At 39.8% G+C, this 22319-nt stretch overlaps 4 protein-coding genes across 4 annotated transcripts; 3 read left to right on the forward strand and 1 right to left on the reverse strand.

Moving 5' to 3' along the window:
- Window positions 1-883: 883 nt before the first annotated feature.
- LOC126798351 (E3 ubiquitin-protein ligase UPL4) lies at window positions 884-8003 on the forward strand. The gene is made up of 18 exons (XM_050525295.1): window positions 884-1077; window positions 1455-2132; window positions 2234-2344; window positions 2436-2552; window positions 2628-2786; window positions 2867-3016; window positions 3184-3336; window positions 3423-3544; window positions 3633-4791; window positions 4921-5013; window positions 5292-6521; window positions 6616-6846; window positions 6933-7037; window positions 7159-7239; window positions 7320-7388; window positions 7475-7603; window positions 7692-7775; window positions 7876-8003. Exons 2-18 carry the CDS (start codon window positions 1506-1508, stop codon window positions 7939-7941), a joined length of 4686 nt encoding a protein of 1561 aa, XP_050381252.1. The 5' UTR covers window positions 884-1077; window positions 1455-1505; the 3' UTR covers window positions 7942-8003.
- Window positions 8004-9427: 1424 nt separating this feature from the next.
- Window positions 9428-12093, forward strand: LOC126796681 (pentatricopeptide repeat-containing protein At3g09650, chloroplastic). The gene has a single exon (XM_050523419.1). It carries the CDS (start codon window positions 9568-9570, stop codon window positions 11776-11778), a length of 2211 nt encoding a protein of 736 aa, XP_050379376.1. The 5' UTR covers window positions 9428-9567; the 3' UTR covers window positions 11779-12093.
- Window positions 11954-17276, reverse strand: LOC126796680 (probable DNA helicase MCM8). Its single transcript, XM_050523418.1, has 16 exons — window positions 16963-17276; window positions 16574-16832; window positions 16267-16489; window positions 16017-16180; window positions 15599-15859; window positions 15289-15384; window positions 15041-15193; window positions 14571-14641; window positions 14366-14484; window positions 13934-14063; window positions 13564-13615; window positions 13274-13436; window positions 12986-13160; window positions 12586-12756; window positions 12377-12490; window positions 11954-12217 (listed from the first exon to the last, which is right to left on the reverse strand). The coding sequence occupies exons 1-16, from the start codon at window positions 17155-17157 to the stop codon at window positions 12173-12175; spliced, it is 2391 nt and encodes a 796-aa protein (XP_050379375.1). The 5' UTR covers window positions 17158-17276; the 3' UTR covers window positions 11954-12172.
- Window positions 17277-17890: 614 nt separating this feature from the next.
- Window positions 17891-19135, forward strand: LOC126796801 (PWWP domain-containing protein 2-like). The gene has a single exon (XM_050523525.1). The coding sequence runs from the start codon at window positions 17891-17893 to the stop codon at window positions 19133-19135; it is 1245 nt and encodes a 414-aa protein (XP_050379482.1).
- The last annotated feature ends 3184 nt before the right edge of the window (window positions 19136-22319 follow it).

Genomic DNA, 22319 nt, shown 5'->3' on the forward strand with positions numbered 1-22319 from the left:
TTTTCAGTCTTCTTTCGTTTTGGGTCAATCAAGTCTCTTAGCATAAAAAAAACCTCATTTAAAGTCGCTGATATGAAACTATAAATATGATAAGAACATACTATCATTAAAAAAGTGCAAATTCCTTCAACTAAACAGAAAAGTTCCTGTTTAGCATCCCACTAAAAAACTGACAGCTAATCACAATTATAGTTGGTATTTAGAATTTGAGTTTTACCTCATCATATCTCAATGCAAAAGAATACCATATCTTGAAAATAGATTCTCTACTATAGAACTTCATGCTTGACTTATTGGCTCATTAAATAGAAGGAATTTCTCACTATTTTGGGTGCTTTACAGTTTTCGGAAGTTAAATTAAACTACGTACGTGCAACGGATAGGTTAGAACCTAATACGGCATAATGTTTAAAAATATCTTAAAATGTGATACAAGTCCACGACTCACTAACTTAGTGTTAAAAATTATTATTTCTTAACGGTGACACGATAAACATATTCTCCGTACATGATACTAAAGTTAAACCTAATCACTTCAAAACTTGTACACTTATCTAAGTATAATCGTACATTTAGATTACAATTATGTAATGAATGAAAGATCTTCTCCCAACAAATAACTCGTTTTCACATACTCTTAAATCTAACCTTAATAGAAGTTCTGTTTAAAAGCAAAGACCATTACTAACGCCACACAGAGACCAAGCACAATGTGGGAATTCTATTCCAAGAAGATTTCCAAGAAATTAGAAGCATACCAAAAAGCTGAAAAAAGAAAAAAAAGAAGAACCCGTTAAAAATAAGAAGTGTTGAGCTTGGGCTCTACGATACGATCACCTCATCAACCTTAACCATTCCCGAAAAAATCTTAATAAATAAGATTCACATACATACATACACTACTCCATATATATCTCTTAAGCTTCCGTTCGCTCATCACCATCATCACCATAACCAACAAGAACAAACAATCCCTCAAACCCTCTCACAGACTTTCCTTTATAATTCAGGTCTTCGATTTCCATCGAAGGCCGATTAACAACAGACAACAACATCAACTCACTACTGCACCTTTAGGTAACAATTTATTTTCAACCAACGAAAATTCCCAATTCATTGGACTCATGATTCCTTTGTTCTTCTGTTTTTATGCTTCATTGGATTAAGGCCTGTATATGTTATGTTTCTGTTGGGTTTTTCTTCTGCTCTTTTGGGTGTCTGATGGTTTTTGGTGATTCTGCAATAGGACCCCAAAGTTTGTTTCTTTTTTTTTTATGGGGAGAAATTTGGTTGATATATAAAGGATGAAACTTTGACATGTTTGATGATCGTTTTTTTGTTTCTGTGTAATGCAAAAGCTTTGTTTTTGTTTGGTTTGTGATTTTGTTGGGTGGTGATTTCTGGGTTTTTGAGAAGTGGAGTTTGGACTGATGAATCGAGCTTTGACAATGCAGGAGTGGGTGAATATATAATTGGATTTCTGTGGAAAGGTTGTGGAATTATAAATGGAAAGTCGTGGCCAGAAGCGTTCTGAGATTGATGATGAATTGCCGGCTGATAAGAGGGCCTGTAGTTCATTGGAGTTTAGACCGAGTACATCAAGCTCGTCTCAGACCCCTATGGATTCTGTGAGCTCCACGCCAGAAAACAATGATCAGAACAATGAGAATGCTGATCATATGGACACTGAATCCGAAGGAGGTGAACCGGAGAGAGATTCGGCCTATGATTCTTGTGATGAGGAAGAGGAAGATCAAAGACACAATGATCTTAGGGACGTTCAGAGGCAGAGAGCACACGGTGATCATGGAAAATTTCAGACCATAATATCTACTCTGAGGGAAGAAGTGGATCTTTCTCAGCAGCTGGTTATGCTCACCGAGTTATGCGAAGTGTTGTCCTTTTGTTCTGATGATTCACTGTCTGGTGATACATCAAACTCATTGTCACCAATTCTTGTTAAGCTGGCAAAGGATGAAACTAGCGCAGACATCATGCTATTGGCAATAAGGGCAATGACATATTTATGTGATGTACATCCAAAGTCAGCGGTGTACTTAGTCCAACATGATGCAGTTGCTGCTCTCTGCCAAAGACTAATGGCTATTGAGTATTTGGATGTAGCTGAGCAAGTAATGTTTCTGCATTTGGTCATATTATATAGTTTGGAATTGGTGATATTCATTATGTAAAGCCTGAGGTTTAAACTGGATTCTTGTTTGGTCTTCTGCAGTGTCTACAAGCATTGGAGAAATTGTCACGGGAGCAACCACTTGCATGCTTACAGGCTGGAACAATAATGGCTGTTCTGAATTATATAGACTTCTTCTCTACAAGCATACAGGTATGTTGATCATGTCTTGTATGACATTGGAGCTTATTTTGTTAAATTATGTTTCTTCTATGATTCTTAATGTAAATCTTGCCTACATCAGAGAGTTGCTGTTTCTACTGTGGTGAACATTTGTAAAAAGCTTCCTTCTGATGGTCCTTCTCCTTTCATGGATGCTGTACCGACATTGTGCAACCTTCTTCAATATGAGGATCCACAGGTATCAATTGTGAAGTTTCATACATTTCAGGTCATTCCTTGATAATAGAACTGACATTTTGTTTTGATTTCTCAGCTGGTTGAAAACGTTGCTATCTGCTTGATTAGAATTACAGAACGAGTGAGTCAGTCTTCTGAGATGCTGGATGAACTTTGTAAGCATGGGCTGATTCGTCAAGCCACACATTTTTTGAGCTTAAATACCCGGACTACTCTGTCTCAACCAATTCATAATGTAGGCATCTATTGTTATGTCAAATCTGCTTCCATATTTTTGTGCCTTGAAGGATGTATGACTGTTCTTTTGGTTGGCAGGGTTTGATAGGGCTCCTTGTCAAACTTTCATCCGGTTCAGTTGTAGCCTTCAGGACTCTATACGAGCTTAATATAAGCAGCATATTAAAGGATTTATTATCTACTTATGACCTATCCTCTACTCATGTGGTGGATGGGCAGAGCAATCAGGTTTACATCTTGACCATTGAAATTGGACTATTGCTATTTTCTTTCTTTCTGATTGAATCTTTACATGGTCAAGTATATTTTTTAAATTTCCTTTTTAATGAAAAAATAAGAAATTACATGAGGATTTTCAACATTCTTGGGTTACTTAAAACTTGCGTTCTTTGTAGGTATACGAGGTTCTAAAGTTGCTTAATGAGCTTCTCCCAACATCAGCCAGAGATCAAGATGCTCCACAGTTGTCAGAGAAGGAATCATTTTTAATAAATCAGCCTGAACTTCTGCAAAACTTTGGGATGGATATACTTCCATTGTTGATACAGGTTTGGCTTTTGATATAGCTTTCCCGTCATGTGGGCTTGGCCAAAGCAGTAAATTGTTTACTGATGTTCCCTTTACGTCTTGACAGGTGGTAAATTCCGGTGCCAACCTATATATTTGCTATGGATGCTTGTCAGTCATCAACAAGTTAATATGTTTGAGCACATCTGACACGCTCGTTGAAATGCTCAAGAATGCCAACATGTCAAGGTAGATCTGATCTTCGTATATTTTGATTAGTGAGTATCATATCTTGAATAACCCTCACTCATACTGCTAACTTCTTTTGATTTGTTAGTTTTCTGGCCGGAGTCTTTACACGGAAGGATCCTCATGTTTTGATATCAACCCTACAGATTGCTGAGTTAATCTTGCAAAAGTTCTCTGATAAATTCTTGGACTCATTTATCAAAGAAGGTGTCCTTTTTGCCATTGATGCTTTGCTAACACCGGAAAAATGCTCACTAGTAACACTGAACAAATGTTCGAAGCTGGTGTTTCCAGTGTCTAGTGGAGCAAGGCTGCTGTCTGACTCCAATCAGAAGTCTGCTTCAAAGGAGGTCCTAAGATGCTTATGTTATGCGTTTCCCAGCAGTTCACCATCAGGGTCAGAAAACGGAAGTTGCATGCTTGAAAAGGATTCTGTTTATAATCTTGCAAAGCATGTTAGATACAAGTACTTTGCACCAGACATATGTGACCCTGAGACATCATTAACTGATGTTCTTCAGAAGCTCAGAACTTTTTCTGCTTCATTAACTGATTTGATGAACATGTCCTTGGATGCTCCTGATCAGCATGAACAGAGGTTCTATGGTATAATGAATCAAGTAATGGAAAAGCTCAATGGAGCAGAACCCATTTCCACTTTTGAATTAATTGAAAGTGGAATTCTGAAGTCCTTGATGACTTACCTGTCCAATGACCAGTATTTGAAACAGAAGGGTGAACATGTTGCTGCTAAAGGTGATATCTATGCTGTAGAGAAAAGATTTGAGGTTTTTGCAAAGCTATTATTTTCTTCACCAGATCCGTTCTCTGAGGACCTGCCCATTCTAACCTTGATTCGGAGACTACAAAGCTCGCTATCGACTTTGGAAAATTTCCCTGTTATCTTGAGCCATATACCCAAGCAAAGGAACTCATATGCTACAGTTCCGCATGAGCGATACACTGCATATCCATGTATGAGAGCTCGATTTGTTAGAGACAAGGAAGAGACTTCCCTAGGTGATTGCTCTGAAGATGTTTTCACAGTTGACCCTTTTTCTTCATTGGATGCCTTTGAAGAATATCTGTGGCCTAAAGTCAATGCGAAAGGAACCAGCTGCATCAAATCAGCTACAGGAGTCGAGGGTCAAGCAGGATGCCTGCCATCAACTGCCAGCTCTAGTCAAGGAGGAAGTCAAGATACTGGTGAGCCTGAGAGCATGTCTACGGACTTGCCTGAGTTGAAGGTTTGTCTCTACAGTATCTCATTTGATTATACCATTATACTAAGTTTAGATAGGAGAGACATTTTGTTTATTATTTATAAGTTCCATTTGGGTGCATTTCTTTATCCTTGGTGGTAATTTTCTCTGCAGGCAGATGAGGTCAATTTAACACAACCTGAAACTGAACAAGAACCAAGTTTGGAACAGGCAATTCCTGGAACATCTTTGGATGAAACTTATGCGGTAAGAAAACCTCTCCGTCAATCATATATTGGATCTCATGCATTCACTTTCTATTTTTCTGTTGGAACTAATCCGACTTGATCTAACAAAGGTTCTCCTCATGATGCCTGGCAATGGAGAAGTAGATGCTTCTTTACTTTTGTGATCTTCGCCTAGTTTTCTGTTTTTCACTTTATTGTCTTTTCCTTCGTATCTTTCTCATTTCCTGCATTTAGGCTGCTACTTCCCATCACCTGTGAGATGATACTAATCCTCTAGGTTTTAATGGTTTGTTTCAGGATACTGTGGAGAAGGATGTAGAAGCTCATTCTGAGGAAGACACAAAGATGAAAGAACAAGATCATGTATCATGTGTCAACAAAGATACTTCACCAAAATTGTTGTTTTACCTAGAAGGGAAACAGCTCGCACGGTCACTGACATTGTATCAGGCAATTCTTCAACAACAAATGGAAGAACATGAAATTGTCATTGGGTCAAAGCTGTGGAGTAAAATGTACACATTGACTTACAGAAAAGCTGTAGGTCAAGAAGGTGCTCATAAAGGTGTTGACCCAACCGAGAAATCCGCTGTATCAGATAAAGCTGGGATGCATGCATTGTATACTTCACTTTTCTCCAGCATGTTTCCTTGTGAGCTTGCTTCTGACTTGGAAAAGTCAAGTCCTATCTATGACGTTGTATATCTGCTCAAAAGCTTGGAAAGTATGAACAAGTTTATTTTTCATCTGATGTCACGCCAAAGGATATGTGCTTTTGCTGAAGGGAAAATCAATGACTTGGATACATTTCAGGTAGCAGTTACTCCAGTGCCTCAGAATGAATTTTTAAGCAGTAAACTGACTGAGAAACTTGAACAGCAAATGAGGGATGGTTTGGCTGTATCCGTTGGTGGTATGCCTTTGTGGTGTAACCATTTAATGGCATCATGTCCTTTTATGTTTAGTTTTGAGGTCAAATGCAAGTATTTCCGCTTGGCAGCTATTGTTCCACTACTAGGCCAGTTTCCTTCACCATCTCATAGCGATTCAGGTATTCCAAGTGATAGGCGACTAAGCTCTGGTAGCTTACCTCGACAAAAGTTTTTAGTTTTCCGCAACCGCATTCTGGATTCTGCTGCCCAAATGATGGACCTGCATGCCTATCAGAAGGTACTTATAGAGGTGGAATATGATGAAGAAGTTGGAACTGGTCTTGGTCCAACGCTGGAATTTTATACCCTGGTTAGTCATGAGTTTCAGAAATCTGGCCTGGGCATGTGGAGAGAGGATGGTGGATCTTCCATAACTGGTATAAGCCATGCTGAGGATACTGGAATTCTGATATGTCCTTGTGGGCTCTTTCCCCGTCCGTGGCCATCTACTATGGATGCATCTGATGGAACACGTTTAAGTGAAGTAATCAAGAAGTTTGAGCTTTTAGGGAAAGTTGTAGGAAAAGCGCTTCAGGATGGGAGGGTCTTGGATCTGCATTTCTCGAAAGCCTTCTATAAACTAATACTTGGACAGGTGCGTTCTCAATTCTAACAATTGTGTTCTGCAACTGTGATTCTTATTATGAATCTAGGATTTTAGAGTAACATGTGTCGTTTTTTTTTCCTAGGACCTTGATATTTATGACATCCAGTCATTTGATCCTGTGCTTGGAAGGACGCTACTAGAGTTCAAGGCTCTTGTAGAAAGGAAAAGGTTTCTGGAATCTGTACATGGCAAAAATATAGCATCTGAGTTTGACTCGTGCTTCAGGAAAACTAGAATTGAGGATCTTTGCCTTGATTTTACACTTCCTGGGCATCCAGATTTTGTCCTTGCATCCAGGTTTGATCATGAAGTGGTACGGTTCCCCTGACTATGTTCTCATTTATTTTGGTGAAGTGTTTTATTTAGTTACTGATAAATTTAATGCACTTTATGGTGTAGGTAAACTCCATGAACTTGGAAGATTATGTTTCACTTATGACGGATGCAACTATAAATTCTGGAATTTTCAGACAAGTGGAAGCGTTTAAGTCTGGTTTTAATCAGGTACGTACTCGAGTGTATTCTTATTCATGCAAAGAAGATAGACTCTGGATCTATGTTTATGGTTTTTCATTTAAACTGTAGTTCTGTACTAAAATCATACATTTAATCTTTGATTCTTCAGGTTTTCCCTATTGAGCATCTTCAGATTTTCACTGAAGAAGAATTAGAGCATCTGCTATGTGGAGAACGCGATTCTTGGGCTGTATGTTAACAACCATGTAAATCTTGATTGTTTAAGTACTACCTAGTATATTACTAACTTGTGAAAACTCTTCTTGGCAGTTCAATGAGCTTCTTGATCATATCAAATTCGACCATGGTTACACTGCTAGCAGTCCGCCCATTGTCAATGTTGGTGTTCTTTCATTTTTGGTTTGTGTTGATGTTTTATCTGAAATTTTCAGATGTAGATGTAACTGATTTCTCTGGAATTTCAGTTGCTGGAAGTCATCCATGAGCTTGACCAAGAACTGCGAAGAGCGTTTCTACAATTTGTGACTGGAGCACCTCGCTTACCTCCAGGAGGTTTTGCATCCCTCAATCCAAAGTTAACTATTGTTCGAAAGGTAATTATGCGTAAACCAACACAATTGTTGACCTCTGATTATCTGTTAGTATACATCATTTGCCATCACCATTTTCTGTCTTTTACAGCACTCTAGCAACACGGCAGACTTGGACCTGCCAAGTGTGATGACTTGTGCAAACTATCTTAAGTTGCCACCATACTCTTCGAAAGTAAGCGTCTTCTCCTTGCAGCTCATCTTTATATGAAAGCCTTTGTAAAAAAAGAGAAAAAAAAAAAGATGTTGATAGTTTTTTCATTTTCTTTTCTCAGGAGAAGATGAAGGAGAAGCTTGTTTATGCCATAAAAGAAGGGCAGGGATCGTTCCACCTTTCATAGTCTTCAGTTCTTCTATCCAACTGATCCTTCTAACTATGAATTTGTTAGTAGAGTAGGGGGGGGGGGGGTGATCTCGCTGGTGTAGAGAAAAGAAAGGGGGTGCTGGTGTTGGTGATTGCTTCTGATGGATGATGAAGGAGGTCGTTAACAAGAGGAGGCTTTTGCCTGACTGATTGGTTGGTTGTGCATATTACTGGTGACCTAGGTAGTTGACTGGGTAGTTGTACAAAAAGATGAAGAGGAAATTCAGGTGGATATGGATTGTGCTCTAAAACATTTCCTTAGAAAGCTGTGTACAGTGCTCTTGATCACTACTAAATTATCCTTTTTGGTGGAATGGAAAATAGTTCTTTGCTTTGTTGCTGGAATGGATATGAGTTTCCTGTCTCCAATTTGCAGTGAATTTTCCAGGCGGCAAGACGTCCATAGCTAATGGATATCTTGTATTTTCACATGTGTGCCTGGAGTGAAAACAAGTCGATTTGGTTTTCTTTGCATGAAATTATAGTTAAAGCATTTATGCGCGATCTAGAATTCTAGTTGTCATGCTAGAAGATGAAAATCAAGCATGATAAGACAGCTGAATTTGACAAATAACTTCGACTCACCAGAGCACAATGTTAGCAGTGGCGGATCTAGGATCCGAACATAGGGTGGACTTGAAATTGGCCGAAGGCAAAAATTTTTTTTTGTCAATACAATATATAACCATATGAACATTGACGTTTATAAAATCTTTAAAATATAAACAAGTGTCAAAAAATGTAGAAGAATAATCTAAAAATCAATGACAAATTAAAATACTCCAACAATGTTTTTCTCAAATTAATTAGATTGAAACTTAATATCTCATATTTGCAGTTTCATATTCAATATATAGTGACAAGAATATTATAAGAAAATACTTGAGAATTTTTTATGAAATTTAAGAAGAAGAATACCGTTATATAGGAGAAATATATGCTAATAATCTAATTATATATATATATATATTTTTTATTAGCACTAATATATTAAAAAATTGGGATGAATATTGTAGCATGGGCTTCAGCCAGGGCAAGCCCTGGGCTGGATCCGCCAGTGAATGTTAGAGCAGTAGCCTATTTTCTTCTTTTTATTTTCATTTAAGATAGTGGAGCAAACTAACTAATAATACAGTAGCTCCGTCACGCTTAAATTATGAAATTAAGAAGTGTGTTTTCTAAATTATGAATTCTCAAAATACATGTTTTTTTTTTAATAAATGTTCGTATTTCTCTATAGAAATCCATTGTCATCCCTATAGGTACATGTAATTCTTATCACCCATTTAAAATCACCATCTTCGTTGTCTAACATTAAATTATTTTGGCCGCTTTGAACAAATATCCATAAAAATATCCATGAACATTCTCGTCTTCCCTTAACTGTAAACAGTTGGTTGTCTAAATACAGAACCCAAACTGCAAGTAGCAAACCCCAAATGAAACCGAACAAGAGGATAGAATCCAGTCGACGTAGTAAGCACCACTTCCACTCACTCAAACTCAAACTCAAACAGTCAAACCCATCTCTATCTCCCTCCCTTTCCCTTCTTCCTTCTTGTTGATAAAAATCAAACCCCTTTGTGTTTCAAATGGACCAAGCATGAACCTCAACCCACCTCCCCCACCTTCCCCATTCTCCTCCTCCAATTCCAACCCACCTCTCCCTCGACTCTCTCTCCACTGGCTCTCTTTTCCCTCCTCCTCCTTTTCCAAGCCCTCCCGCCCTTTTCGCCTCCACGCCACCGCCGCCAACCCGCCCGCTGACCTCACTCTCCCCACCGCCTCCTCCGACCCACCAGTATCTGATGAAGACAAGAAGCTTCTAGTCCTCCTCCGCCAGAGAAAAACAGAAGACGCTTGGATTCTCTACTCCCAATCCTCCCACCTCCCCAACCCCACTTGCCTCAGCCGCCTCCTTTCTCAGCTCTCCTACCAGAACTCGCGCGTCGCCCTCACGCGCGCCCAGTCCATCTTCACGCGCCTCCGCAATGAACGCCAGCTCCGCCACCTCGACGCCAACTCCCTCGGCCTCCTCGCCGTCGCCGCCGCCAAGGCCGGCCAGACCCGCTACGCCACCTCCATCGTCAAGTCCATGCTCCGCTCCGGCTTCCTCCCCCACGTCAAGGCCTGGAGCGCCGTCGTCAGCCGCCTCGCCGCCTCCGGCGACGACGGCCCCTCCGAGGCGCTGAAGCTCTTCTACTCGGTCACGCGCCGCGTCCGGAGGTTCGCCGAGCCGGAGCTGGTGGCGGACTCGCGGCCGGACACGGCGGCGTTCAATGCCGCGCTGAATGCTTGTGCTAATTTGGGTGATACTGATAGGTTCTTGAAGCTGTTCGACGAAATGCCCGAGTTGGGTGCCGAGCCGGATGTGCTTACTTACAATGTGATGATCAAGCTGTGTGCGAGAGTTGGGAGGAAGGACTTGCTTGTTTTCGTGTTGGAGAGGATATTGGAGCAGGGGATTACAGTGTGTATGACTACATTGAACTCGCTGGTTGCGGCTTATGTTGGTTTCGGGGACTTGGAGACTGCGGAGCAGATGGTTCAGGCAATGAGGGAAGGGAGGAGAGACCTCTGCAAGATTCTAAGGGAGGCAAATTTGAGAAATTCATGTACGAGTGGAAGAGATGGGGATGTGTTTGAGAAGTTGCTTACGAATTCAGTTGCAGCTACTGAACGTGAGGTGCCTTTGTTGCCAAAGGCGTATACTTGTAACTCGAGGATATACACTACGCTGATGAAGGGTTATATGAATGCTGGGCGTGTTACTGACACGGTTCGGATGCTTGAGGCACTGAGGCACCAGGATGATAGCTCGAGTCAGCCTGATCATGTGACTTATACGACTGTTGTTTCTGCTTTTGTGAAGGCGGGTTCCATGGACCGTGCTCGCAGGGTGCTGGCTGAGATGACAAGAGTTGGTGTGCCTGCAAATAGGGTTACGTATAATATTCTTCTCAAAGGTTATTGTCAGCAGCTGCAGATAGACCAGGCCAAGGAGTTGGTTAGGGAGATGACTGAAGATGCGAAAATTGAGCCTGATGTGGTTTCGTATAACATCTTGATCGACGGTTGCATTCAGGTTGATGACAGTGCTGGTGCTCTTGCTTTTTTCAATGAAATGAGAGCAAAAGGAATTGCTCCAACTAAGATCAGCTACACCACTTTGATGAAAGCTTTTGCCTTGTCTGGACAGCCGAAGCTGGCTAACAAGGTGTTTGATGAAATGCTCAACGATCCTCGGGTGAAGGCTGATTTGGTTGCTTGGAACATGTTGGTTGAAGGGTATTGCAGATTGGGGCTGGTTGAAGAATCCAAGAAAATCATTCAAAGAATGAAAGAGCATGGATTTCACCCTGATGTGGCTACTTATGGTAGCCTAGCTAATGGGATAGCATTGGCTAGAAAACCAGGAGAGGCCCTATTGCTTTGGAACGAAGTGAAGGACAGATGTACACCAAAAGGGCCAGGTGAAAAGTCTGATGATTCAGATCCTCCAACACTAAAACCTGATGAAGGGCTATTGGATACTTTGGCTGATATTTGTGTTAGAGCTGCGTTCTTTAAGAAGGCTCTGGAAATTGTGGCTTGTATGGAAGAGAATAGTATTCCTCCGAACAAGACCAAGTACACTAAAATCTATGTGGAAATGCATTCGAGGATGTTTACCAGTAAGCATGCCTCGCAGGCTAGGCAGGACAGGAGGAGTGAAAGGAAGAGAGCAGCTGAGGCTTTCAAGTTTTGGTTGGGGTTACCCAATTCTTATTATGGAAGTGAATGGAGGTTAGGATCTTTGGACGGAGATAACTGAAGGTTATGCTTCGGATTCAGTTTGACCACTTGGCATGTCACCTGTATACGTTATTACTCAAGAATAGTTGTAGTGAGAAAGTGAATCTTGGAGTATGAACTTTCTCATGTAATTCCGGTGAAGAAAATCCAATGTAATATAATCATGTTATCATGTAGGTAAAAAGAAAAGGGAGTCCCTGGTCAAAATTTTTTCCATATGTGTGCAATCAATGTCTAGAACATTTAGATGAAAGCATTATATACACCTGGTAATGTTACAAATTATGGCTTGAACCTCAGATGTGTTGCTTTTGGCATTAGATTTGGTCAGTACCAATTGTAACAGATACTTACCAGTACAAAGTTATACAAAGTTCAGTGTGCTGTAGATTGCTACCCAAACCTCGTTCTCTTCACCTTGATGATGATTGACTCCTAGAATACGATGATGATAATACCTGATCACAAAAACATGGTCTAATTAGATCTGCATGACATTAAAGTCCTTAACATTTGACGTTGTAAAAGAAATGGTAGGGGATCTCAGGATCAGTTATCCTCTTAGTTTTAATATATTTTTTTTCTAATCCAAGTTTGATGGTCCTGGGTAGCAGTACCTGGTATGTCTTTGCCCCTTTCTTCAGTAGATAGCCAATACTATTTAAGTTATCAACAAATGTGTCAATGTCCGGAACTCTGAGGCCAATCCTATCTGCCAAACTGTATATTTCCTGAAATTATGTAGGACAGCATGTGGGTGATTGAAGGAGACTGCATGATTGTTGAAATAAAAATAAATAAAAAACAATTCAGATGAAAAACATACAGAAATTGTGAAAGTGTCTTTCTGCTGCAACTCTGATTGCTTATTAAGTGCACATAAAAACCGTTTTGCTTCTTTTTGTCGACTCATCCCTCCACTCCGACCAAAATCCACAACACCATGCTCATCAATGTACTTGTCATACAAGGATTCTCTCATGATTTCAACCACATCCTGCAAGATAGGATCACCCAGAAAGTCTTCACAAGCTCACGTGGCTTAAAGTTGAATTGATTTGGGACTTGGCAGTAACCAATTGCCAAACTTATGACTCAATGCACGATAAGCAGAATTCATTTAAAAAACCAAGAACTAATGTAAAATTGCAACATTCAGACAAATGGTAAAAAATTACTTTTCTTTGAGGGTTGGGAATGTCTTTTTGCTGGATAAGAGAACTAACCTCTGCATCTTGGGCTGTAATTTCCTCCCTTAAATCCAACCTAGCTCGAGCTTCTGTCAGCCTCACCAAACTCTCCAGTTGCCTTGCTGTTATTGGTGTGCTATCAGCAGATGTAGCATGGTCTCTCAGTTTCAAGTAAAATTTTTGGAGGATGTCTGCTGCCGGCTTTGACATCCTAGTTCACCCAAGAAAGCATATAAATATGAAATTGTGAAGTGAAAGAAACTTAATCACGTCATGAGTAATTATATGCAAAAAAATTCCAAAGAAGATGTCATCTGAAATCACCTTGGGAAGACATATGTCCTTGCATAAGCAATATACTTGCGAAGCAGTTGCATGGGTAATGGAACAAAATCAGAATCCTTCTTTGGGTCAAGCTTCAACCTTGAAACCAAAGAACGACCTCCACTCATATCTATGTCCTCTGCGCTTTGTGATGCTGCATTTTCTGAAGCAGAAGTAATTTTGTTGTTAAAAGTACTCTCATAAGGGGGACCATATATCCAGATACCCAGTCACTACATTGCTTTGCAGAACAATAAATTATCATGTATACAGGTATACGTAGAAACTACCTCTATGGATCTTTTTTGCAGCTGGTGAATGCTCTCCATACCCAGTATGAAGCTGCATGATAGACATTCAAGTCCTTATATTACACACAGCCTAATCAAACTAATTCCAGTACATTTACATATCATAGAAGACTAGCAAATGTTTCACTTTCAGAGGACTGTATGGCATTTCCCTATCTATAGACCTGAGTATCATAGTTTTTCAAATAATACTATCTATACAGATTTATAATCTCAATTTACATGCCATTAAGTACAAATTTTTAGCTGTCACAATAATTTAATGTCCAACATAGTACACATGCCCTACAGTTGCTTCAAATGATTAGACAAAATACGGATCAGAATGAGGGCTAAACGAAAAACTTACTGACATAATGTGCTCTGAGACTCGCTTATCCAAAAGTTCATCAGGTTTGTCAAGTAATATGAAAACCAGATCAAATCGTGAGAGCAAAGCAGCACTTATTTTCAGATTTTCATTCACGGTTTTGGCACGACTGCAGTATAACAGTATAACGTTATCATTAATGAACTGTCATGATAGAAGAGCTACACTAATGTAGTATAAACACGATCACATGGTATTGCAATAATGCGGGAGATGAAGTGAAGGAGTCTGGGAGAATCAATTTGTAATAGAATTCTCGGAAATTAAGTATAAATAGAATGAGATTGAGATGAAATGCAATAAAGCATAAGCAGTTAAGCACCAAAATGAGCAAACCAAAAGCTGTTCTATTATCAGTTACCAGAATCATAATATTCCATTGAACCAACAACTAGGAAATAAGAGCATTACTTATAATGACCACCAACAGGGTTTGCTGCTGCTAAGACAGAGGTTCGTGCTGACAGACTTGCCACTAATCCAGCCTTGGCTATAGACACACACTGTTGTTCCATGGCTTCCAGTAGGGCCTGAAGCAATCACATATATGTAAAATATGTTTTGATAGTCAAAAGGACAGATGGTAGAAAATAATATGAAACTGCAGGAAACAAACCTGATGCTCTGAAGTCATTTTGTCAAATTCGTCAATACAGCACAAGCCACTGTCTGCAAGTACCATGGCACCTAAATTTGATTGCCATTTACAGGTCGTGAGTATTATGTGCTTGTTCGTTACTTGAATAGTCACAGACTCACAGGTCTCAAATGATGTAAACATGGATGTCTCTAGCCCCTTAATGTTGTGAATAGATGTTATGTTTAGTACAGTAGCTTAATTATATATTACATCAGAACCAGAACAGTAATCTTTATCACCCATCAAAAGAAATATTACTACTAATGCTACTGGGATAGAATTACACGCCATTGCGTTAAAGCATCAACATCAGTATTTCTACTCTGAATTGTAGGATATTATAGTCACGTAAAATACAAGCTGCCAGAAGATAAAAAGTAAAAAATTATTTAGTAATTATACCAATCACTTGGTAGTAAAAGAAGAACAAGAAGGAAATGGACTACCTGCTTCAAAAGCATAATCACTTGTCATAGAATCTTTTACAACAGCTACAGTGAGCCCGGCTCTGGTTGTGGCATTACCACATACATAAATGCCTCGCGGAGATACAGCTGCCGCTGCTTGAAGTATTTGGCTCTTGCCAAGTCCAGGATCACCTATGAGACAAGAAGGGAACATAATCATCTTCTCCCTTCGCGAATTACTTTCTTGATTCAGTTCTTCAAAGTAGCATCATGCAGTACAAACATACCAACGATAATGACATGAATGTCTCCTCTAACGGGAACCTTGTTTTGATCATTTGAGTGCTTCCTTACACCTCCTAAGAGTGCCAGAATTATCCCCGCTAAACAAAGTAAACAGTCTCAGTACACTCTAGAGCAGCAGTGTTAGATGATATAGTGAACATAAAAACAATCACATTGCAATGAGGAGATGCATTTTATAACTAGCAATGATAAAATACAAGAGAAACATAGGAGACTAAACTCCAACATAATTGCAGCATATATTGGAATGATTTCTTGACCACAGTAACATGAAGAAAATAGCAATATTACCTTTAACAAGCTCATGACCATAGATGGATGGACAAATAGATTGCAGTAGTTGCCGGAAGGTATCTGGACCATGTTCCTCCGAGAACTTGACAATGAATTCCAAATCCCTTGGGGAAAATGAGTCAACAAGTGCTACAGACCCAGCATTATTAGAACTAGAATCTCGTGCACCCTCAGCCATAGACTGTGATTTGGAGTTTTTAATTGAAACAGCTTCTATATACAAATAGTAAATTCCCTGACTTTTGCCTTTTGATTTTCCTGAAACACGCATCATGTTGCATGTAGTAATAGAAATTAGTTCTGTCGTTAAGGAATGTCATACTTATGGATAAGATAATAAACTATTTCCGAAGGAGCATATATATGCGAATACACATGCAAGACTCTCAAGTGAAAACCAGAAAAAAATATTTACCTCCCCCAATGTCCATGTAATTGTTAATGACTCTTATTATCCCAGTGGCAGTCACCACATCTCCAGGGATACATGCATCAACAAGATCTTCAAGAAGTTCACATTCTACTGTTCGAGGCACCCTGCCTTCTTCATGATCTTCAGGCTTCAGCAGCTCTTGTATCCTTTAGTATTATCAAAGAATAAACTTAATAAAATCAATCAAGTTAACGAATTCGCTCAGGTAGATTACTCTATTCCAAGCATCTACCTTATCTTTTGAAAATCAATTGTTTGAGCAGTAGATCTATTTGGAACAAAAGTCCTGCTCTTGCACCCATGCAGATCACATTTCAACGGTGGGGAAAACTTCCCATCAGGAAACATACACGTAATGCTCGTCTTACACTTCACACAGTCAAAATCCATTTGCACAACAAAAGGCCTCACAGTGCTAACTTTAACTACACTACCGCGCACAGATACAAGCTTGTCTGCAATGCAACCAAGTACTCCCATTCACATTTTCATATTTCAACCAAACATTACCGCAAACTCAAAAAAAAACATGTATGTACCTATATATGCAGCTTTTAAATTCTTCAAAGCAATCATCGACTTCGGGCAGTTATGCAACCGAATATTAACCCGGAAATCATCCTCCACTCTGTTACTTCCCCACTGCTTCAACAGAAGCTTGTGCACTGCAACACTCATGCACAGCAACGCCACCTTCGGCTTCTCCTCCAACCCTTCATAAAACTCCAACACATCACACTCCTTCCGAAACCTCTCAAAGTCAACCCACAGCGCTACGACGCCGTCTTCATCCTTCACCTGTAAATCCAAAACCCTCACATCCTCAAAACCCTAAACCCCCAAGTTCATAAATCCCTAACCAATAAAACTCAATTCTATCACAAACTGTATAAATTATTTCGGAATTAACGAAATTGAGATACTATACCTGAGAGAGAAGAGCTTTTCCGTACTCCGTCGTATCGAAGAAGCCGACGAGGGACCTCGTGAGGCTGAGCCAGGGTTTGTCGTCGCCGAGCTCGATATGGGCCAAGTACGCGGCCCAGATCTCGCCGATCCCATCCCCGTATGAAGATCCATAGCTCGCGCTCTCGCCCCTGCTCCTCCCCGCCGCGCCGTACATCGCGGACCGCCGATTTTCGGTTCCACTTTTCTCCCGGTTTTTGGCGGGAAAAAATGAAGACCAGTCCCAGACGGTGGCGCGTTTTTAAACTCGGCTGCCTTATCCACTCTCGCTTACGACGTGTCGTTTTTATCAATCGCACTCTACACCTAGCTCTCACCTGTAACCGCCACGTGGCTTTGAGAGTATCTGGGTTTTCACGCCCAGAGGTGAAAATGGATAAAAGCCGCAAACCTGGCTTGGCTCAAAATGTAATTAGCTCTCTGGAGATTTCAAACAGCTCATTCTGAAAGGTAATGCATTTTCTTTCGTCTTTGTTTTTAACTGGGTTTTGTTTCTTTTGCATACTTCAGCTTATTGTAAATTTTATTCTTGTTTTCTAGGATTTAAGAACATAAAGGGTTGAATTTTCTGGATATCGATAATATGGTTGAAGGTAGAGAGGGTTTAAGGGGGGTCTGAGTTTGGTTTAGGCTTGGGTTTTGAAGCTAATGATAGTTCTAAGAATATTGAAAGTTTGTTAATTCCTGATAAAGACAGAGTAAAATACGAGACTATGAGTTAAGATGAATGTTTGGATAGTCAAGACTCTAGCGCAAGCGGTTGTTTTAAGAAGGTGACTAATGTTGAAGAAGAGGGCGATGGAGATGAGTTGACACCGAGGAGGGTGTCTGTGAAAGCTGATAGTGGGCCTGATTTTCTCAGTGTTGCTCATTTTATCCGGTTTTCGAGGATGGATGGGAATGTTTCGAGTGGTGTGAATGGGAAGTCTTGTGACTTGAAGATGGAGTTTGGAGTTTCTGATCTAGTTTGGGGTAAAGTGAGGACTCATCCCTGGTGGCCGGGCCAAATTTGTGATCCTTCGGATGCTTCGGAGCTGGCAAAGAAGTGTTGTAAGAAGGGTAGTTATCTGATAGCTTACTTTGGGGACCAGACATTTGCTTGGAATGAAGCACCAAAGATTAAACCCTTTTTGGAGCACTGCTCAAAGATGGAGAGGCAGAGTGATAAGGAAGAGTTCCAGAATGCAGTTGCTTGTGCTTTGGCGGAAGTGTCGAGAAGGGTAGAGTTTGGCCTTGCCTGTTCTTGCATATCCAAGGGGGAATATGCAAAGCTCAAAACTCAGAAGATTGTAAATGCTGGAATCAGGAAAGAAGCATGTACAAGAGATGGCGGTGACAGTTCTCTTGGCGCCTCTTTTTTCGAACCTGCGAAAGTCATCAAGTTTATGAAGAGTGTGGCTCAGTTGCCATATGGCAAAGCTGACAGACTAGAATTTGTAACATCTCACGCTCAGTTATCAGCTTTCAGGCGCTGGAAGAGTCATGTCCCTTTGCCAGAGGAGAATGTTTCTGATATATCGTTTATGGGAGAGAAGAGCCGCTGCAATGAAGCAAGTGATAAAAAACTCTCTGTAATTGAGGATGAGAAGTTGGTGCCAAAATCAGAGAGTAAAGATAACTCCTTTGATGAGTTCAAGGACATATCAGACTCAAAAACTCAGAAATGTTTGTTTCCAATGAGTGATAGTGAATCAGAAGGGAAAGCTGGCAGTGAATTGATTTTGCAATCTTGCAAGAAAAGGAAGGAGCTTGATTTTATAGCTGATGAAGATGTACTCCCATTAATCAAGGATGGCAAGTTGGTGGGGATTTTAGAAACTAAAGACAATTCGCTGCATAAATGTTGGCTCATACCTGGAGATGGTAAGAATTCGAGTGAAAATGAACAAAACTTGTCAGATTTGGAGGGTACAATTTGTGTGTCCGACTTAATGAGTGAGAAAGGTTCAAAAGGGAAGGGAGATGGTAAATTGATCTCACAACCTTCTGCTAAGAAACGAAAGGAAGTTGATGTGATGGCTAATGATGGTGCTTTGGAACATAGGAAAAGTGACTCATCACAGGAAATTGGTAGCAATGTGAACAATATGTCCATCGGATTTGAAGAGTTTTTTAACATGTTTCTGCAGCGGTAACAGGGTCGAAGATGCATAGGTAGGGTTGACTGGGAATGTGAGCTGGATAGGCAGTGTAGAGAAACCTCATATCTCTGAGGGAGGTCTGTTCTTCGTCCTGTTAATAACTTAATATTTAGTATGGCTGTCAACGGTTGCTATAGTTTCCGCATAACTGGCATATGTTTGAACTTGTTTACATGCCAACATGTTTGCCTTGCAGTTTGTTTACTTGGAGGTCTGTTCTTCACCCTGTTAATAACTTTATATTAGTACTACTGTCTATAGTTTCCTCATAATTAGCATATGTTTAAACCTGTTTACATGTTAGTATTCCACTGATCACTCCACTAATATAAGATTACAGGCACTAGTCTTTCAAATTGCATCTTGCAAAAAGGTTTATGATAGAGTACAGTATAATAATCTGATTTTTTATTTTTTATTTTTGAAAAGGAATAATCTGATATTCTGATTCATATTGACACTATATTTAATATGTTTTTGGACGCGGTCATAAATTTGTAATCTTGATCAGTATCAGCAATATGCATGGCCAAGTTAATTGTTCAAGGCCAGGGTAACACACCAGTTGCTCGAAAGCTTGAACTGGTAAAAGATAAAAGCTTGTACAGCAGATTAACAAATAAAGATAAGGAAGCCAAAGAACACAGCCCAAATTTTCGTGTCTAATGAACCTGACGGTAAGAGTGCTCCTTTGCATTTAACTCTGATAAGCTTTCTTTGGTGTAAACATTAGCTTCAAAGATGGGCGTGAACGCGCTAGGTCTTCCAGATCAAGTCCTCTAACACCACCATATAGATCATCAAATGCTGTAACATCAATTTGAGTATAACGGAGATCAAGGACTTGTAAGCTTCTGAGACGTATAGATGCAAGAATGCTATAGCTGGTCCTGATTGTGGTACTCTTTAAATCAAGCATCTCCAAGTTGGGGCAATTCTCAACAAGAGCAACAATGGAGCCATATGAAATTAGGGTCGCCCATGAAAAGTCCACTTTCTTGAGGGTTCGAATTGCAGAGATTGCCATACCTCCAATGTCAGTGACTTGATCACAACCAGCCAACCTAGCTCTTCCAAGACACCCCTTTTGCAAGAGCGAGACCCCAACATCAGTTATATCTCCACACCCGTTAAGCACCAATGCCTTAAAGGTTTTAGAGCAAGACCCATTTGTCAGAAAAATCAATCCAGAATCCTTAATATCACAGTATTCCAAATTCAAAACGGTAATCAAACGACCTGAAGACCCAATTGCTTCAAGAGTTTTGTGACTTTTGTCACAAACCAAGCCACTGCCTCTCAAATCCAAATTCTTCATGTTGCCCGCTATACGTATGAACGATACAATCGAATTACTTAGATCTTTCAAGTCAACATTCTCCCTCAGATAATACCTCCAACAAACCTTTGATAATTTGGGACACTTATTTGTTAGTGTGCATGGACCTTACATCTCAGCTTCGTATAGCCATTGTTAAACAGTGACAAAGCGTGGCCCGTAGATCAACTGTGCTCATACTGTCCCAATTTAGCTACATAACAGGTGTTGGGTTTTAATCACAAAAGGCCTCGATACAATTGGGTATTATTCACCCACTTATAATCTGTATTTTATTTGTCACTTCTTAGATGTATGATTTGTCCTCTCCAACACGCCCACTCACGTGCAACCTAATTTTTTAAGTCTGCACGTGACAGATTAACATCTCACATACTAGGACGAAATAAACTAAGGTCCAGTAACCAACGACACTTAGTGATCATCCAATCGGAAACCATCATATGACATGATAATGACACCCATCTTAGGTCCATAATAAAGTGACACCCAACTCGGTCTCACGACAGATTGGAGGCGCGACTGGAGAGAGGCATGTTCTAATATTATGTTAAGCAGTGACAAAGTGTGGCTCGTGGACCAACTGTACCGATACTGTCTCAACTTAACCACCTCACATGTGTTGGGTTTTAATCATAAAATGCCTCGATACAATTGAGTATTATCCACTCACTTATAATCTCTATTTTATTTGTCACTTCTTAGATGTATGATCTCTCTTCTCCAACAGTCATATCCCTACAGTACTAAGGCCGAGTACCTCTAGTTTAGGACATGTTTGGGCTAATAATTCGAGGTTGGCGCTGCTTATAGACTCAAGTCTCTGGAATGTGACTATGTTTGGTATCTAGCTAGTAATCGAGGAAGCAACTCCATCGTATGAACACAAATTAATGACCGGTTGTGACTCTCCACTAGCCACCATAGCTTGTAGACCCGAGAGAATGATTTTCTATCGTCCGGGTCCTTAACCCAGTTCAAAACTAGGTCTAGTTCATCGTAACTTAGAGCATGCACCCTCTTGATTGTTTTTCGTTGAGAAGACATTTTTGCTCAGAACAACGGAGAATATTGAAACTATGATTTCCTTGTAATATAGTGTTTATGGTGTTTAATAACTTATACAACAAGGAATGTAAATCCCTAATATGGAGGGAGTTGCTTTTGGGACCTTAACATTTATTCACATGACCTCCCTCTATTTTATACACTAGAAACCGCCCACACTTTATGGGTGTGCAAAAAATTAGTAGTTATCTATGTGAAAATGTGGGTGGTTAAAATTTAGACTAAAATAATATTTTTTATTTATTTTACTTAAAGGTTGACCGTAATAATCATATTTATTTACTTGTCCGTGCAAGATATGAAAATGATATTTTCGAAATTTCGTATATTAGTGATATTTAAGTGCTCATTTTATGATAGTAAATATAATGATCATTAAAGATAATGATTATTTTAAAATAATTTTACCGCTGGTCGAACATGATACGGGTCTCATGAGTCGGCTGACTTAGAGTCCAACGGCTTATCTTTGTTATTTTTTAAAATAAAAGTTATTTTGAAGTACAACATGCTTGTTCGTGATAGTTTGATGAGGGAATAAGAGTACTCATAGACATCTGTGTGTGAGTGACAAGGTAGTTTTATATTGTGGCTGATGACTATGTGCTGAAACATAGGAAAAAAGTGATTTTTCAACGAGGACTAGCAACTCAGTGCAGCTACCTAAGGATGAGATTCTGGTGAGGAACTCAGAAATTACAGAAAAGTCAATGCATAACTGGCACATATATGGAGATCGGATGAATCCAAGCGAAGAGCAAAAAAACTTGT

Source organism: Argentina anserina, chromosome 6, assembly GCF_933775445.1.
Source record: "Argentina anserina chromosome 6, drPotAnse1.1, whole genome shotgun sequence".
Classification (NCBI taxonomy): Eukaryota; Viridiplantae; Streptophyta; class Magnoliopsida; order Rosales; family Rosaceae; genus Argentina; species Argentina anserina.

Excerpts from the sequence above, each read along its gene's own strand:
- LOC126796680 (XM_050523418.1), bottom strand. The coding sequence starts at position 17,157 with ATGTACGGCGCGGCGGGGAGGAGCAGGGGCGAGAGCGCGAGCTATGGA. Across the intron at positions 14,064-14,365 it reads CCTGTTGGTGGTCATTATAA|TCGTGCCAAAACCGTGAATG; the intron begins GTAATGCTCTTA and ends GTTATACTGCAG. Across the intron at positions 13,161-13,273 it reads AGGACATATGTCTTCCCAAG|GATGTCAAAGCCGGCAGCAG; the intron begins GTGATTTCAGAT and ends TGGGTGAACTAG.
- LOC126796801 (XM_050523525.1), top strand. The coding sequence starts at position 17,891 with ATGGATGGGAATGTTTCGAGTGGTGTGAATGGGAAGTCTTGTGACTTG.
- LOC126798351 (XM_050525295.1), top strand. The coding sequence starts at position 1,506 with ATGGAAAGTCGTGGCCAGAAGCGTTCTGAGATTGATGATGAATTGCCG. Across the intron at positions 2,787-2,866 it reads TGTCTCAACCAATTCATAAT|GGTTTGATAGGGCTCCTTGT; the intron begins GTAGGCATCTAT and ends TTTGGTTGGCAG. Across the intron at positions 4,792-4,920 it reads CGGACTTGCCTGAGTTGAAG|GCAGATGAGGTCAATTTAAC; the intron begins GTTTGTCTCTAC and ends TTTTCTCTGCAG.
- LOC126796681 (XM_050523419.1), top strand. The coding sequence starts at position 9,568 with ATGAACCTCAACCCACCTCCCCCACCTTCCCCATTCTCCTCCTCCAAT.